At 42.0% G+C, this 19,618-nt stretch overlaps 1 protein-coding gene across 2 annotated transcripts in view; it reads left to right on the forward strand.

Moving 5' to 3' along the window:
- wls (Wnt ligand secretion mediator) overlaps nt 1-16,008 on the forward strand; it is a 47,257-nt gene extending 31,249 nt beyond the window's left edge. Inside the window, exons 6-12 of one of the 2 annotated variants that reach the window (XM_083782270.1) lie at nt 1,186-1,354; nt 3,101-3,198; nt 5,185-5,248; nt 6,724-6,867; nt 10,586-10,669; nt 13,388-13,541; nt 15,590-16,008. In XM_083782270.1, coding sequence (XP_083638396.1) covers nt 1,186-1,354; nt 3,101-3,198; nt 5,185-5,248; nt 6,724-6,867; nt 10,586-10,669; nt 13,388-13,541; nt 15,590-15,699 — 823 coding nt within the window. In that variant the 3' untranslated portion in view covers nt 15,700-16,008. Of the gene's footprint in view, nt 1-1,185; nt 1,355-3,100; nt 3,199-5,184; nt 5,249-6,723; nt 6,868-10,585; nt 10,670-13,387; nt 13,557-15,589 lie in introns of both variants that reach the window. The other variant, XM_083782269.1, reaches the window with a different exon arrangement.
- Nucleotides 16,009-19,618: the final 3,610 nt, after the last annotated feature.

Below are 19,618 nucleotides of genomic sequence, written 5' to 3' on the forward strand. Positions count from 1 at the left end.
GTTTCTATCTGTTTTGACGAATTTGTCACTACGTACATTTAGCTTAGTTTTAGTCATAATAGCTTCGTTTTAATTTAGTTTCCATTTAGTTTTCGTCAGTGAAAAAAGGTAGTCGACGGACATTTTTCGTCTGAACGGGCCGTGCATGTAATGCGGAGGTCTGCCAATATCTTACCACACTTTGTTTTTGAATAACTTTAACCGTGTATTAATTCTTTGATTTGTTAACTCAGCTTTTTGCAGCTTGTTGAGTCATCTATTTTGCTGTGTTGAATAGCTGACACAAACTTGCTGATGCTGCCGTGCTGATAACCACTATTGATTCTGACATGTTTTCACAACTAGAGTTTCAGTCCCGCTACGTGGCTCTCACGCCCCACATTACAATTTACAATTACAATTTAGGCATTTAGCGGACGCTCTTAATCCAGAGCGATTTACATTAAGCAAGAACAAAAAAGCATGGGAATACATCACATAAAAAGCATTTATCATGAAACATGCGTAAGCTAAGAAAGTAACAGTGGAATATCTATATAATGAAACTATACATATAAACTATACATATATACTATACTATGCTATGTACTATGACGTGATATGACTACATACAATGCAATTATAGTGCTGTGACTCTACATAACATGCTATAAGTCTGTATCAAATGCTATCTAAGTCTACAGAAATGCTGTCTAAGGGGGTAGGGTAAGTGCTATGGGCCATGATGGAGTCTGAAAATGTGGGTTTTCAGACTACGGCGGAAGATTGGGAGTGATGCTGCAGTTCTGACTGCAATGAGAAGTGCTTTCCACAGTTTTGGAGCCAGAAGGGAGAAGAGTTTGGGACGTGTGGAGCGTTGTCCCAGCGTTCTTTTTTTCACATTATGGAGATGTCCGTTTTCTGTTTGTCTACAACGTCGAGCCACCCAGAACCGCGGTAGAACAGTGAAGCTGGCGTCACCTGGTGGTCAAATCTGGGACAGCAACACTTCCACATTTAAGGAGGACAATTAGTGAGGACCAATTATACTAGACCGGACGGACACAACGTACAGAGATTCCTCCGTGTATTTATTGTAAGAAGATACCATTGAAAATGGCTAAAGTGCGCCTTTAACAACAGAAACTATCTTTTAGTTGTAACTGAAGAATCTATTGTTTTTTTGTTTGTTTTGTTTTTCTCCAGAGTGATCTTTGCTCTGGGCATCTCCATGACCTTCATCAACCTCCCGGTGGAGTGGTTCTCTGTGGGTTTTAACTGGACCTGGATGCTTCTGTTTGGAGACATCAGGCAGGGCATCTTCTACTCCATGCTGCTCTCCTTCTGGATCATCTTCTGTGGAGAGCATCTCATGGTACTGTACAATACCTCCCCATTCAACACTGGCTGTTTCTATTAACCCTGAGAACAGATTCTACAAATGTTTTCTAAATCCTGACAGTTTTCTGAAAAAACTGTTTCTATGTCAGTGTTTCTCAACCTATTTCATGTCAAGGACCCCGAAAAATATATGTATTTTCCCGCGGACCCCCATCTGAAAATATGTTGTTCCAGGGACCCTCCCAGAAGCAAATATTTGAGTTAAAAAACGTTCGCTCTGAAAGAATATACATTCAAAGATTTACGCCACATTTTCGCGATTAAAAGCAAATAGCAGACCTACAAGCTCATAGCGCGACACGCGGTGAGCTTGTAGATCTGCTATTTTTCAATAGCTAAAGTATAACACAAGTAAGACGCGCAAACGCGGGAAGCGAACGCAGCTCGTAAATTGCAATAACAACAATTAGAATAAATTACGTACTTTTTTTTTCTTTTTAGTTACTAATTTTTTTAAGTTTTCTACTGTGTGTGTGTGTGTGTGTGTGTGTGTGTGCTACAGCTGCGCCCTCTGGTGGTGGGCGGGTGGTGTCACAGCGGGACAGACACACAGACAGACAGACATGATCTGCAGTGTCTCATAGTTAGTGCTCAATGTGTTCGCAATAATGCTATAAACACAAAGGGGTTCCTACCCAGAATGGGATAAATCCCATCAGCTATCCGTATTATGAAAATCACACCCGTGTGAAGTGAGAGGCGCTCTTCTCATGAACTCATGAACAACTGAATTTATGTGATTGGTTAGCAAATATTGAGACGTGTGGGGACAAAATTTACGTCAGATTTGAGGCACATTTGACATGACCTCATTTCTCCTTTCATTGAACTGAATTGAACTGAATTCATGTGATTTGTGGGACGATTTGCTCGTCTACATATGACGTAAACTTTCCCTTCATTGTCAATGGCATTTGATGTTTGTGTTGGCACAAATTGACGTCATATTTGGAAGCCATTTTACCTTATTTCTGTATATAGGCCCTCAGAAATCGCACCTGTGTGAAGTGAGGGGCGCTCTTATCATCGCACATCATCATGACGTAACATGTCGATTTGCTCGGACACATATGACGTAAATTCTCCATTCATCGTCAATGGGAATTTAATATTTGTTACTCTCAACTTCTGCCGCTCTCATGAATGCAGACCAGCCTCTCCTCTTTAGCGTGAATAAAAATAACGTTTTTGCTACTCACCAAAACAAAGGCGGGTCGGTGTCATTAGAAAGTCTACTTTCCTTAGTGGACGCACTCTGAGCCCCCCACCGCACGTATAAACTGTACTTTTTGGCCAAAAGGGGATTTTGTTTCCGCCGGGGAAAAAACTACTTTTAGTTAATCCACTGCGCCTTCTACCAATATTGCCCAGAGAATTGCCTCATAGAGAATATTTTTAATGCGACGCATTTGAGCTATGGACCAGAGCTAATATTTGTGTAGGACGTAAATAACCAATTTGCTCAGACACATACGGTATGATGTAAATTCTCCATGCATTGTCAATGGGAATTTAATGTTTGTGTAAGACAAAAATCTACACTATTATCAGAATATAAAATGGAAAAGGAATACATCCCACACACACGCCTTAATACAATTGAAACCCCTGCCTTAATAATACATTGAGTTCTTTGTGTGGATGTCGGTAGTATTTTTTTTTCTTCAAATATTAATAATTTCTATGAATATTGAGTCTTGTTTGTCATTCCTTCTGTCAGGATCAGACGGAAAGGAACCGTTTCTCAGTGTACTGGAAGCAGGTCGGACCCATAGTCTTCGGCTCCTTCTGCCTCTTCATATTTGACATGTGTGAGAGGTGAGGCACAGCTATTTAACCACCCATCCATCCAGCTTTGGCCCCAAAACAACACATCAGGGAAACTACTGGCTAGATTGCCATGCAATTTAATACTAAACCTCACTCTTGTCTTAACCCATTTAGACCTGAGGACGAATGCCTTCTAAATCCTGACAGTTTTCAGAAAAACCCATGTTTCTGTGTCAGTCGTTATCAAACATTTTCATGTCAAGGACCCCCAAAAATATATATATAATTAGCCGCCGATCCCCATCTGAAAATATGCTGTTCCAGGGACCCTCCCCCCAGAAGCAAAGATTTGAGTTAAAACGTTCGCAGACCCACAAGCTCATAGCACGGCACTCGGTGCTGCACTATGAGCTTGTAGATCTATTTTCCAATAGCTAAACTATAACATAATGCTTAAAACACCAAATGGGGTTCCCGCCCAAAATGCCTCTAGTTTGAGGGCAGTAAACTGGCCACTTGGCTGACAACTACTCCGTGCCGTGTTATGCCTGAGTTCCGTGCTGGCACTAACAAAGTCTCCCAGCAGCTCAGAGATTACCAAGTACTCTGAGCTGAAACCTCCACAAATGATGTGTGAAGTTCATCAAAAATGTCACATCTTACCAACAAAAGAATATTTGATGTCCCGGCCCTCGTCCTGCTTATTTGCAGAATCACATAGACTGAATGAATACTAAAATGGAGATATAAAATTCTGTGTAAACTAGCGTAGGCCAGTGTGCGTGTGTTTTTTCTTGTCCCTTTTCATAGTCTGTTTCAGTTGCACCAACTTCTGTGTATCAAAACTTGTGAACCCTTCAATTACGCTGCCGATAAACATTGCCACCCTCAAACTACAGGAGCCTTTTTTGTTTATCTACCTTGTGCTATAGAGCGTCGCAGTCCCGCCCCCGACCAGGGCCCAGGAAATTATTCTCCGTTCATTTTCCTCATAGACATTTCAGAAAGTATTTATTTAAAGACTTTTACGCCGCGGACAAAGCCAACTCTTGTTGTGACAAACGACAACAAACAACACTTTTTTGTTGTTTTTCTTCTATGTAATTATTTGTTTGGTCCAAAATATTGTGCGTGTTGTCATGATTTGTCACGACTCGAGTTGGCTTCGTACGACAGTCTTTAAATAAATACTTTTGGAAATGTCTATGGGAAAAATGCATTGGGATTCATTTCCTGGGCCTGGCGTCGTCATGAAAGGGGTCGGGTCTGCGACTCTATAGTGCTGTTAACCCATTCTGACCGGGCACCCATTTTGGTGTCAGCATCATGTCATGCTTTAGTTATTGAAAAATAGCAGATCTACAAGCTCGTATCGCGCCACCGAGTGGCGCGATACGAGCTTGTAGGTCTGCTATTTTTGAAAAATCGAAGAGCGACTGACATTTTTAGAATCTGATCTCAGGTCAGAATGGGTTCATCAGACCAGTGTGTGTCCGGCGGAAACCTCGTATGAATCTGATCTCAGGTCAGAATGGGTTAAATATCGTTGCTGTCGGGAGGAAACCTCATAACTCCATTTAGGTTTTTGATATAATCTTTTGTCATAAATCAGTGCTATTGAACACCCTTTACGTCTGTATGTTTTGAAAATATTGAGCCAATGGAAAGTAGTAAAAAGTGCTTTGGACAAAACCTCTTAACTCCACTGGACCCTCAAAATGTCTAAATGGCTAAAGCAACTAACTCCACCACCTCTCCCCCTCTCATGGAAGTAATTGACAATATATGAAGTCACCACACCAACTTTGATGAGGCTATATTGCTTTGTTTTAAAATATAAGGTTTTCTTTATTTCCTGAAAAACATTTTGGAGTTATGAGGTTTCCTCCTGACAGCAGAGATATGGTACATTTGCATACATATGTATACATATAGTTTCTTCTCTCCATACTTATATTACAACATGTATTTATTTTTACTGTGAAATTCTCAACTCGGACAACACGCAGAATAATTATTATAATTTGTCACCAGGGGAGTCCAGCTAACGAACCCCTTCTACAGTATCTGGGCCTCAGATGTGGGAACTGAGCTGGCTGTATCCTTAAGATTATTTTTTGTAGGGTTTCTCCGCACCTTGCTTGTGTTGGAATACGGTATTTCTTTGACATGGTATCAAAACGTCACACATCCCAACGTGTCATTTTCTTTCCCATTTTCTTATCTGATCAGCTAAATGCCTCAAATGTAAATTATTCCACTTCTAATGAAAAGTGGAATAATTCAGTGATGCCAGATGTGAATACTCCTGGCCTACACCTGTGTGTGTGTGTGCGTGTGCGTGTGCGTGTGCGTGTGCGTGTGCGTGTGCGTGTGCGCGGTTTGGCATGCCAGGCTGAATAATGCAAAATTCATCAGTGCATCTTTCTTGTAAAAAGAAAATGTGCCAGAAATCTCTCTTTTTTTTTTCTTTTTTTTTCCTATCCCTCTTTTCTTAACCCTACCGTCTTCCTCTGTCTCTGTGATCCAGGCTGAGCTCTCTCTCGAGTGCTTACATAAGACATTTAGTCACAGTGTCTATAACCAGTGTCATCAAAGCTTTATTAGGTCTGCTAGTTTCTGTGCAGGGCTTCCATTTCATGAACCCTTTAACCCATTTCGACCTGAGAACAGATTCTAAAAATGTCTTCCACATCCTGACAGTTTTCGGAAAAAGCTATGTTAATATGTCAGTGGTTCTTCGATTTAAAAAAAATAGCAGACCTACAAGCTTGTAGCGCGCCACTCGGTGGCGCGCTATGAGCTTGTAGGTCAATAGCTAAAGCATAACATAATGCTAACACCAAAAGGGCATTTCGACCTGAGAACAGATTCCATAGAATATCTTCTGAATCCTGACGGTTTTCTGAAAAACCCATGTTTCTCAGTCGTTCTCAAACATTTTCATGTCAAGGACCCACAAACATACAGTATATGTAATTGGCCACCGACCCCCAGCTGAAAAGATGTTGTTCCAAGGACAACATACAGTATAAGCAAAGATTTGAGTTAAAAACGTTCGCTCTGAAAGCATACAATATTCAAAGATTTATGCCACATTTTCACGATTTTTCAAAAATGGCAGACCTACAAGCTTGTACGCGCGGCACTCGGTGCTGCGCTATGAGCTTGTAGATCTGCTAATTTTTCCATAGCTAAAGCATAACAATGCTTTAAAGGAATACAGTAATGCTATAAATGAATACAGTACAACAACATGAACATAGGCATTGATGTATGCTACTAAATGTAACTAAATAACTTACAGACCACTTTTTAGGCCAAAATGACTACCGGTAGTCCATATCATGTTATAATATAACATGATTACATTATATTATAATGTAATCATTCGACAAACATGATACACAATCCACATGGTTATATATATTTTTTTAGAGTTAGTGGGTTTCTGTAGACTCGACTGACTGGTGCCCTTTATGCATGAAAACATCAAAATTCTTTCATTCGAGCGATGCAACTTGATAATGTCCACGATAAACCTGTTGGAATCCTTGAGTCGTGTCGCTACAGATGGCGTTCATCATCGTGGCGGGGATCTGTGCCTGTCTCTACTTCCTCTTCCTGTGCTTCATGGTGTTCCAAGTGTTCCGGAACATCAGCGGCAAGAGATCCTCCCTGCCCGCCATGTCCAAGGCCCGGCGGCTGCATTACGAGGTGCGGCGTGTTTGTTTTGTTTGTCTCCGTTATGTCCGTTTGAGAGACGGGGACGTGCACACATAGACATCAAAGGGGGCTTCATCGCCCCCCCTGCCCCCTTTTACCCGTCTGTAAAACAACTGCCCTCTCCAGACCACGAATGCAGCATTTCCTGACGGTGAAAGGAATGCAAATGCCCCTCCTCTCCTTTCCATGCCATGCCGGAAGGCAGCATTCAGGAGAATAGTTTTTTTATAGTCTCCTGAACTTGAACGCAGTATTTTGCATTGAACTAATTTGTCTCGAAACCCATGTCGTTGCACCACATCTCCAGTAGATAAAGAGTGCTGGGTTGCTCCCTGAAAATAGCTGATGAGCTATTTTTGGGCCACAAGTGCCCTCTTGTGGGATTTCAGCCACTGCCTCTCTCTAACACTCTCTGCACGTGCCTGTTGAGAGATACTCCGGATGGGTTTGGACTGTACTGTGTGTAATTATGCTGCATTCACGTGGAATCGTGCAAGCGGTATAGACGGCAAAGCGGACTTCGTTTTAGTGGACGGGAGCAGGACGGTAAACGGAACAGGACAGCACGGCAGCCAGAACGGGCGACGGTAACGGCAGACGGCATCGATGTTAAAATATTTAATCTTTTAGCCGTGCCGTGCCGTCCAGCAGGTGGTGCCGTTTGCCTGATTCCATGTGAATGCAGCAGTAGCCCTTCGCTAAGTCCCTCCCCCAACCCGTTCTTGTCCAATAGGCACGTTAGCAGCGAGGAGACATGGCAAGCTGTCCTCCTCCCCCATTGAGATGCATGTTAAATGACGGGGGATTTCTCCATATAAATAATGGATCATTTCAGTAGAAAGAGCTTAAAAATGTCTTCTAAATCTTGTCAACCAGGCCTGCATGCAGTGGGCTTTGCACTGGATAAATGTGCATGACATTATTTCAATAAACTAGAAATACGAGGAAATGACGGTATCCAACAATCAACTTTAACGACCGTCAGACAGGAGTTTTCATGCAATTCACGGTCAGACTACGGTGATTAGTATTATTACCATCACCTGGGTGGCTGAGTCATGTAACTTTCCCGACATTAAGCTGTGTATGTGTTCAACAACACAGCCATGCAAAATAACACTGACAGCTATGAGGTGACGAAAGTTTTCCCAGCATAGCAACGGTTGCTAAACTACATGGATTGTCATTGGACAATAGCTTTTTTTGTAGTGGGGTTTTTAGCGAAGAGCTAATTTTGTCATGTCTTGTACACCATAAAAAAATCACAACCGTGTGAAGTAAGTGGTGCAAGTAAGTGAGGGGGGGGGGGGGGGTGTGGAGTTCCAGACCCAGTAAAAATAAATACATGTTGTAATATCCAATAAACAGGCTGTACACTTAAATCATGGATTCACAAGATCTGGCATTTTAATGATTGCCCATACTTATCCCAAATTGAATGGTCATATCCATATGAACAGCAAAGACATATATGACCTGTTATATCACGAATCAGATTCGATCATATCAGTCCGCTGATCGGGGCGCCCCCTTGAAGCGCAGGCCAGAGGGTTGTCTGTCCTGGACACTATATAGGAATCTTTCTGTCACTCTGTGACCTTGCTTGAGAAATGACAGAGTTACCGTGTGGGGGTCCCTCTACTGTACTGTACTGGCACACCCGAAATCACCATATATACAGTTAATATGTGCGTGTGTTTGTGTGTGTGTTAGGTTGCGCCCAGGTGGTGAAAAACAACCATGCTGTTTCCATGCTCAGCCAGCCACCCACCCACCCACACACACGCACACACACACATAGTCACTTAAAGATGGAGTGCCGTGATTTTTTTCCACCCTTAAACATGATCATCAGGTGTTATTGTTATATAAGGAGGTATATTTTTTTCAAAAAAGTGTACAGTACTTGTACCACCCACTTGTCCTAGTCCCTCCCCCTCCTTATAAAAGGACAGCCCATGGCTCTGCCCTTTTGTTTACAAAATGACAAATTGGTGTCTGTAATGTAACAAAAACTCATGTTTTTGTGAATGTTAGAAGTGAACACTTCCCATATTTCTGAGATATCGGATAAGCACCATTATGCACTTATACTGCCACCATCCATGTATAGGCCTTTAATCCACGCATCCATACCATATCAGATCTGTTTTTTCAGATTTATTTTAATCATTTATTTATTTCCATTTTCCTCCAATTATATTGACCCTATTGTCACAATCAGCTCAGCTCATCATCCAATTAAATCATAGTTTAACAGCAGAAACAATTAGTTTGATAGATCTTTTAGCATGAATAATTTGCCAATATATTGTAGGCTATTGATTTCCTCCAGCTAAGCACGCATTGAAACTGTCCTTCATTGACACAAAACACTTGCACTGCCCTAAGCACATGATGCTCTGGACAGAAGACTCTTCTATTGCTCTGATCATCAAACTCAATTTACATTTTACAACATGAATGTTCCTTCTGACTGCACTGAGTTTCAGCCAAAGTCGCCAGATTTAAAGAATCCACGAAAATAAGTCACAGAAATTGCCTTGAATATTTATGAAAACGTTTCAACAACACCAATCCTTTTAACAACAAATTAATCTGAGGGTCCTTCACATGAACCATTGGTCAAGTCAACCACATCTCCCCTGAAAGTTACTTATATGAAAACAAGCCCAAGTCGCTTGTAATAGCCAGACATAGCAACAGATACTTCTAATTCTTGACTTTACAGCTATTACAAGTATTAGGACCTACATATTGACAGCCAACAAGAATGCACACTGTGACACTACACTCTGTATCAAAGCCCGACCACTGTGATTATAAAAGAAACAACCTACTCCTTGAGAACAGCAAGAGCAACTACAGGCAGCAGAGCAGGTAGAGCTATGAGGCTGGTTTGTTGTGGTTTCCTTGATTAATCCTGAGGACACTACGTGAACATTTACTTGCTTCCAATCTAACGGAAAACAGTCTGCTCTGCTGTGAACTGGTAATGTGTGAAATGACTGTTTGAAAATCTGCCACACAGTTAGGCACAGAGCAGCAAACTGGCTGCACCGTTCAGTTCACACGTGTGTACTGTATGTGGCAGACAGCTCCGCCCACATAGGTTGTCGTATTTAAAAAATCACACACGTGTGAACTGAGTGGTGCAATCCCCCCCCCCCCCCCCTCTCTCTCTCTCTCTCTCTCTCTCACTCTCTCTCTCATTAGAGTCACTACCCCTCTCACTGTTTCTGGCGCCCCCTACTGCTATTATTAAGTCACATACTCATGCTCACACAGACAGACAGACACACACACAAACAAACAAACAAGTACGAGGACATTGCAAGCTGGTTGTAGGAGTGGTTGCACCACTCAAAAAGATATATAGAGGGGGAGGTGTGTGTGTGTGTGCAATAGTAATACGTCACACTATCAGTGTTTATATCATTGGCCCGTTTGACTGACAAGGGTTCAGCCTCCAGGAAGAAACCCTAAATACAAAGTTATTACACTATTGCACATAAAAACGACTCCAGGGTGTCTAATGAAGTACTGTCACCTCATAGACACATGAAAAACTGGAAAAATACAAAAAATGTGGCACTCCATCTTTAAGGAAGTGGTTGCACCACTTAAAAACTGTGTTCTGGATAATATGCGTTTGTACATTATAGTTGTTTGTCACTTTGTACCTAACTCATCCCTTTTGTCCCCCAAGGGTCTGATCTTCAGGTTTAAATTCCTAATGCTGGTAACTTTGGCCTGCGCTGCCATGACGGTTATATTCTTCATCATCAGTCAGGTCAGCCTGCTTTGTGTCCTCCATTGTCTCTGTTCACCAACCTTTTCTTGATTGTTGTTGTATTGAGAGGTTTTTTATTACTGCACCATGCAACATATTAATGAGTAACTAAACCCAAGCGTTTAGGTTATAAACAGTATTAAACACTTATTTGTAACACTTTTTAAACGTGTCACAGTGTTTAGATTATAAACAGAAGAACATGTTTAATCCCTGTAACACTTTTTAAACACATAAACGTGTTTAGTTTTTACAATCAAAGTCAGTCATATAGGTGTTTAGAATTTGAACACTAGTGGGTAGATTTTGAAGGTGCGTTTTACCAATGGAAATACATAAATTGGCCTCGCTCTGCGCACATTCGTATTATGAAAGGCATATCGGCCCGTGTTGAACGCACTGACCCGTGTTGAACGCACACATATTATGGCTTACCGCGGTCCTGAATATTTTAGCATTGTGGGAGTGTCCATATGTTAATTATTTTCGCTTTGCGCAATTTGCTATTAAGCCCCTTGACCTAAAGACACTCAGCGCATAACGATTAGACGTGGGTCTGACCACCTCATAAACGCAAAAAGCACTGTTTGATTTGACACTTGAGCGGCTCCCGGGAGGCTGGTAGAGTGTTGCCATGTCTGTTTATTATAAGCGGCTTATTTTTCTGTAAAGTTGCTTTCTGTGTGGTTGTTTTTCTTGTTTCTAAAGTGGTTATTTGGGCTTTTCTCCTAATGTTGTTTAAACCAGTGATCCTCACACAGCACATTCCGATGTCAATGATCCCCAGATGAATGCATTTGCCCAACTAAGGACAGCTAATCCAAAAATTAAATAAAATGATTACTTTTGAAAATAGCAGATCTATACCAGCTCACAATGCATCACATTCATTCATTAAAACTATGAACTCTGACTGCAGGGGGATATATAATGATCATTATAACAATGTGCAAGAACATATTTAAAAAGAAGGAAGAACTTTATATTTTGGACAATCAAAATATGTTTTTTTATTTTAATGTGGTGTCATTCAAATTAATCTGGATATGGCAGACTCACTATTTAGAAAATAAAAACATGGCACTTCATTTAAAATAGGTTACAGACCCCTGTTATATGCGCTTATTTTTATAGACCTATTTACTTGTTTCTATGAGACATGGCAGTTTTGCGTCTTTTTTAAAAAAATGTTGAGATTAGAAACGGCCATAATTCTTTCATTTCTCAACCTTAAAAATAAATAAAAACATCTCCATAATCCGTGGGAAATGTGCTTTCATATGCTGTATCACACCCGATTCAAGTCTTCTTCAATAAAATGCTACGAGCGAACTCAGCGAAGACCATACCATCGGGGCCACAGCATTACGCAGCACGCATTCAACTCATTCCTTCGTCGTGACTTGAATGAAATAAAATATAATAAACGTTATTTTACTGGTGTTTTTCAATAGAAACAAATAAAGAGCGTGTGTAGGCTACTGTGTGCAAGTGCAACAGTGCATATACATGCATGCACTAGGCTATATTTCTTCCGTGTCGGGATGGTGATTGAGCTCTTCAAGTTCACAGCCCGTTTGGTCTTTCATAAAAAAACGTTGATATTAACCTATAAACACTCATGGTTCTCTCATTTCTCAACCGTTTTATTAAATGTAAAAATCTCCATATTCCTTAGGAATCTTGCTTTCATTCGCTGTATGGTACATGGTTCTATCGTTATCGAATTAATTAATTACGCATGGATTGCCAATTTACCAATATGCTGCTATCTACTCGCAATTCCATTCCGATCTGAAAGGTGGGTCTGTTCTTTTGAGGCATAAAGGTGACAGCATGCAGTGCAATAGGAATAATTAACCCAAATGTGACAAAGGCATGTCATGTCTTCTATGGTGCCAGCCTGAAGAAATGTCATACCACGATCCCCAAAGTGCGCATTCCGTATGTGACATCAGCTGACTGGTAAAGAGAATAGTACGTTGATTGGGTACGTCTCAAACACGCCTTAAACACACCCATGACTAATTCAAGGCCATTTTGCGCACTCCGCGGGGTGTCAAAAGCGCTTCTTAACATGCCCAAAATTGCAATATGACATACTACACGCCCCCAGATCATAATACTGTAATTAGATTAGTAATATAGAAGTAAGTAAAATAGAAGTCCTAAATCGACCCCTAGGTGTTCTCGTGAGGTGTTTGAGTGAACTCGTGTTCTACTGTATTTTATGACCATTAATAAACACTTGGCATTTTATTATTACACACATGGTGTTTAGGTTAAACGTGTCACATGTTCCAGGGATTTACAGTGTTAAAATGTTATCTTTTTATCATGTCCAATGTATTTGGATTTAGTTCATAAAGTGAACATAACTATAATTAAATCGCATTTGAAAGGCATTTGAAATTTTCAGGATTCCAGTTCCAGAAATAGCAAAACATTAATTCAGGATTTCAATTCAAATAAAAGCAAAAGATAGCCGATCTACAAGCTCAAAATGGGTCGCAGTGCGACGCGTTTTGAGCTTGTAGATCTATTGTAGGCTATATTTTTTGGTACGACAGTAATATGCAATGCGGCCCTCTGGAGTGAGTGTGGGAAATATAGTGGCCCTCTCCATCGTCAAAGTTGCCCACCCCCTGACCTAGTCTTGACAAATGTTGCAGCATCATACAGTATGTACAGTATGTCGTGTGCTCTGTCCATATGCAGGTGAATGAGGGCCACTGGCACTGGGGGGACCACACCGTCCAGGTGAACAGTGCCTTCTTCACTGGGATCTATGGCATGTGGAACCTCTACGTCTTCGCCATCATGTTCCTCTATGCACCCTCGCACAAGCGCTACGGAGACGAGCAGTCCAGTGGTCAGTGCATCATTGGTAACTTAAGTATCTTATCTTCTCTCTGTGTGTTGTCTGACGTGATGATCTGTTTGTATTTTATTATCTTTTTGAGGGTGGCGCTCCTATGCCCAGCTTTGTGTGTTGTTTTTTTTTTTTTTTTACCACAGAACTTGTTTGATTTGTTTGGCTGAGCACGGAATGTGATGATATGATGATGAGAGCGCCCCTCACTTCAAGTGTGATGATTTTCTTTATTTTCTTTTTTTGTAGTGCTGTTTGTTAATTGTTCATTTTGTTTGTTATATTGTTGGCCGCTTTGAACCTGGCGTCCCATTTTGGGCATGTCATATAGGCAAAAACGTGAACAGATTTGCCAAAGAAACTGCATAAGTAGCCAATTTACAAGCTCACGACGGGTTGTTAACAGGCTTGGGTTGTGTGAGAGAGCTTTGTGGGTGTAATGACGGGGACACAAACACAGGTTATTCAATTCCCCTATAAGTGAACAGGGCATTTATTAAATCAAATACTGTTCAGGAAAAACAAAAAAACTACGTTTTTGTCCCTCTCTGGGAAATAAACGACGTCCTCTGTAGAGAGCTCCTGGTCGCTCTCAGGTCTGGAACACACACTCCAAACACTCCTTGGTATCAGAATGGGGCCAGGTGTGTGTGTGTGTGTGCCTCAGCCCATTTAGACATGTGGCCGCAAGATCTTTGAATATATATGTTTCTTATTATTTGCTTCTGGGGGGGGGGGGGGGGGGAGACCACGACGACAACAACAACATATTTTCAGATGGGGTTCTGCGGCCAAATACAGATAATTCTGGGGGTCCTTGACATGACAAAGGTTGAGCTACCACTGACATAGAAACATAGGTTTTTCAGAAAACTGTCATGATTTACAAGACATTTGTAGAATCTGTTGTCTGGTCTAAATGGGTTAGATTGGCAGTGGTTGGAGCCAACGAGAGGGCTCTATATCACCATGCCTCTCAGCATGTCCTCTGTGTCACATTGTGATGCTATTTCTGCCATTTCTGAACCAGGGCTTAAGTGGTTAAAGCTTTTAGTGCTTTGTACAAATAGTTTTGGACTTATATTATGGATAGAAGCATTTATGATGGATCAGTGCCCCCTGCTGGTGATGCAGGTGGATTCTCTTTGATTCCAAGTTATGGACTGTGTGTGTATGCGTGGGTTCCCAGAGGAAAGGAGGGTCTTTTGGCCCAAGAGGGTGTTTCTAATGGACACCAGGCTTCCTTCCGCAGAGAATAGTAGAGATAGAGAACAGTGTAGATGGAGGGGGGGGGGGGGGTTATAGTGAGGGAGCAAAAGTAATGAAAACCATCCATCTCCTGACCTCAGAGAGGGAGAGAGAAAGGGGAGGAGAGAGAGAGAGGTTTCTTTGATATGCCAGCCAGAGAGCGCCCGCCTCTATTCTTTCTCTCGGTCTCCCTCTTAACCCCGTTTCTTGTTTGTTTGTTTTTTCACTCCTGCCCCAGTAGATTTACTTTATCTGGACACCAAGTCTCGGTTCCGTTCCAAGCGGAGCTGTTATTTATCATCATCAGAAGGTCACCTACAATGAAAATATATACGTTTTAATGACAAATTGTTGTAAACACTGTAGAGCAGTGGTTTCCAAAACCTTTCAGCTCGAGACCCAAAAGAGAGATTAGACGTTTGCCCGGGACTAAAACTAGTGAGAATTGCAGATCTACAAGCTCACAACGCGGCACGAAGCTTGTAGATCTGCTATTTGCAATAGTACTTAAACATTTGTTTTCTAATTTATGGAATTTCTTAAATTTTTCTTTCATTTGAAATTAATTTACTGAAAAAAATGTTGTCATGACAAATGTTGATTTTCTTTTTTGGGAATGTTTTTTTGCAAAATGTTTTGAAATGTCCTACTAATGCTGATTAAACCAAAAAGTAGGAAACAAAAAATAGAGGGACCCAAAAAAGTGTGGCCGCGACACACAAATGGGTCCCGATCCAGTGTTTGGTAGAAAACAGTGCTGTAGATGATTTATAGTATACCGTCTGTGTCTGTCTGTGCAGGCGATAATGGAGCCAACAGTGGAGAGGACATCCAGCTTACGACGACCATCACCCACGTCGACGGACCCACTGAGATCTACAAGATGACTGGCAAAGAAGCCCAGGAGTAGACACTTGAGCCTAATTTATGCTTCGGCGGAAAAAAAGTCGGCGTGATATGTTGTTCCGAGGATAAACACCACCAATTTCAACTGCAAAAATGATTCCGTTTTTGTCGAGCGACATGTTGTGCTACACTTTCTTTCTCTTTTTTTTTTTTAACCGAAGCAGAAATTAGGCATTTATTTGGAGGTTCCTCTGCTTCTATCTACTGCCCCGACTCCCCTGCCCTACACTGTATTCTGGAAAGTCATTTGGCATCAGAGAAGCATATCCGTAGCCCTGCATCAGGCATCGGTATGCTGTGTTCCAATTCCCCAGTTAACTGCTGCCCCATGGCCTCTACACCAGTATCTGCTCTAAAGGGACATTCAGACGGCTGCAATGTTTCTCCGCAACGCTCCATCATGCGACGTTGTCACGTGCCGATAATGGTAGTCCTACAATAGTACAAGCTCGTGCCGCGCGCTCTGAGCTCGTCTGTCGGCTATTTTCGCCATGCGACACGTTGTACAACGAAGTATAAACGGGTACCGTCTCGTCGCAAATCTTGGGTCTGAACTAGCCTTGAAATACAACTCTGTCGAGTCCAACATGGCTCCTCGAGGTCCTAGTGTCATTTCATGATTTACTATATATTTTTCTTCAAGTTTGATACAGATATGTAGACGATTGGTCTTTGTATATATATATATACTGCTCTCTTAAAAGCAATAGGGTCAGGATGTGGAAAAGCTGTTTCTGAATCAGGGAAGCGGTTTGAGAGTAAAGAAATGCCATCTGGTCGTAGTGACAAATGAAGTGCACTGTGTACTTTGAAACCTTTTGTATGACTATCCTATAGGCTCTTAACCTTTGTATGAATATCCTCTTGATAAAGATGGACAAGAAGATTGTTATTTGACAAAATTGTGTTTTCGCTCTCAAGATAACGGTGTTTTCTCCTTTTGCCCTATAATAACTCTCTGTGTGCTCTCAGCTCTACATTACCACCGGAAGAATATTGGTCTACTATTGGTATTGTCCTGTTTGTCTGTAGTGTGGTTATGGGTTCCTCCTTACATTTTTTGGGAAACTGTACAGACCACCTAGCTATTATAGTGAATGCATACTGTAAGTTCATGTATGTTTCAACATAGATAATCTATTTTTTATAACGTGCTTATTTTCAACTTTATGAAATATTTCACTGTATCACTGTACATGGACAAAAAAACAAGGAGATTTGAAGTTGACTGTAGTCTATTACACATGGGTGTTAGTTATTTTGTGCTTTTATGGTAATTTAAATAAAACTTTTACTCTATCCTTTTGTTTTCTGGGCTGTTGTTGTTTTACCTGTTACGTATCCACTTTGTGCCTTGTGGCACATAAGGCCTTCACAGACAGAGCGCTTCCCCTTTTCACAGTCAGCTCTAGCCCCTTTCGGGACCCTCGGCTTACCTTTTCTGAATTTTGGACGGCGTTACCGCCGTCCAAAATTCAGAAAAGGTAACCGAGGTTCCCGAAAGGGCTAAGGGCCGATTCATACTCCTATTTTACCGTTGTAGTGCCGAAATGATTTTGGCTCGTCAGAAATTTTCAGTAGCACCGAAGAGCCGACTTTAGGACGGTACCCCGTCCGAACCTCAAATGACGTCACATTGTAGGCTCTACAAAGCCGAACCGACTTTTATTCGGCTCTAAAATCGGCCCTAAGTCAGCTGCTGCAGTCCTCACTTCAGACCCCGGATATCCATCCTGCATCTTTTCTTTCTTTGTCAACGGTACGCCTCCAGGTGGTCTTTGGTCTTCCTTTTCTTCTTTTCCTTGCTGGTGCCCATTGTCATTGCTATGTTGCTGTCGTCGTCGTGGTCCTGCCTGTCGTATGTGTCTAATCCTCCATAGCGGCTTCATCTCAGCTCTTTCAAGCAGGTCTTTAAGTACTGACATGATCCTGACAATGAATGCAGAGTATTCATCCCAGGCATATCTGTCTCCTTTGTTCATTTTCCACGTTTCACATCCATATAGCAATAGTATCACTATGGCGTCTTGTACAGTTTTAGCTTTGTTCTCCTTGTGATGCTGTTGAAGCTCCAGGTATTTTTTTAAAGTCTGATGAATGCACCGCTTGCTTTTGACACACTAGTCTAACGGTCCTCTTCATGATCTTGTCCATTCATCTGAATTCTTTACTGGTTTCTTTGCATTAATCTCATTGTTTTTGTCCTTTTTGTATGTTAATTATGTTTAGCCTACTCAACATATGGACAATATTTGCTTTCTTTAAATCTCTTTTTCTTTTTTTAAGAAAGAAGCCAAGTGTGTGTGTGTGTGTGTGTGTGTGTGTGTGTGTGTGTGTGTGTGTGTGTCAACGTATTACTTAAAACCTTTGATTCTAACATGTAAACAAAATTTAAGAAGGCTGCCTCTTACCGTATATATTGATTTTGGAAAGTTATGCAAATTCTGGCATATTTTCATATAATGCTCAGATTAGGAGCCCAAATTTGGAGCTCTGGCTCATGGACTTCCGACTTATTTTGGTATTGCCATTAACACCTGAATGCAGCCTGACTACTGACCAGTAAACCAACCAGAATTTCAACTGAGAATACATTATGTTCTGTTTCAAGCTCCGTCTATTTTGGCGATGCAGTTCAAACCTGTCACCCTGCACTGCAGAGCCACTATTACATAGACTTCATAGACAAGCACTTAACCTGTTGTTCTGTAGCTGCTGATGCCCTGTTAGGATGACCAGAATCAAATCCAAACTGTTCATTTGAGGGACAGAAGTATTTGTGTGGAACCGGGGGGACGGGGCGGCGTTAGCCACTTATTACTCAAATGTGTTGATGTCATATTCGACCATGGGCCTAATAATGCCTATAATTTTATTATTAAACCCCTCTGATCTCACATTTGGTTTTAAATGCAAATTTTGGTCATGGGTAGTGTGGCTGACTTGGTACCGTAGCCTAGGGGATATTTCTCATTGCGAACGCAGTGAGCCACTTACTATGACAGCAGGGGCTGAGTGTCTGTGTGTCACGCTGTGTGTGTGTGTCACGCTGTTACACCACCGGCCCGCCACCAGAGGGCGCAGCTGTGGCACGCACGCACGCACACACACACACACACACACACACACACACACACACACACACACACACACACACACACACACACACACACACACAGGGCGCAGCTGTAGCACACACACACACAACCACACACACACACGAGCTGCGTTCGCTTCACGCGTTTGCGCGTCTTACTTGTGTTATTGCGAACGCAGTGAGCCACTTACTATGACAGCAGGGGCTGAGTGTCTGTGTGTGTGTGTGTGTCACGCTGTGTGGTGTCACGCTGTTACACCACCGGCCCGCCACCAGAGGGCGCAGCTGTGGCACGCACGCACGCACGCACACACACACACACACACACACACACACACAGGGCGCAGCTGTAGCACACACACACACACAACCACACACACACGAGCTGCGTTCGCTTCACGCGTTTGCGCGTCTTACTTGTTTTAAAAGACTTAGCCAACTATTAGGGGACTATAGGGCATTTGAACACTGCTAGTCACAATGTGGGACATGGTCTCAATTTGTGGGACGCCTGAAAAGTCCTGTCAATGAGGGACTGTCCCACGCAAAGGGGGACATCTGCCGGTCACCCTGTGTGTGTGTGTGTGTGTACTCCAAATATTCAGAATAATAATTATGCGGGGATAGTATTAGTGCGCCTCATGAAGGCGACAGGAACGCGACATTGATGTTTTACTTTTTCTATTCCATCGTCCGCTAGCAGGCAGTGTTCCTCCAGCTCTGCTCAGTTCTAAAGGTTCTAAATTCCACACCCAACGAGAGAGAGAGAGAGAGAAGTTCGGCTGTTCCCGTCATGACGAAGCGCTCGAGAGGAGGAGTGAGCGGA

This window comes from Protomyctophum parallelum (assembly GCF_964188405.1).
Source record: "Protomyctophum parallelum genome assembly, chromosome: 14".
Lineage (NCBI taxonomy): Eukaryota > Metazoa > Chordata > Actinopteri > Myctophiformes > Myctophidae > Protomyctophum > Protomyctophum parallelum.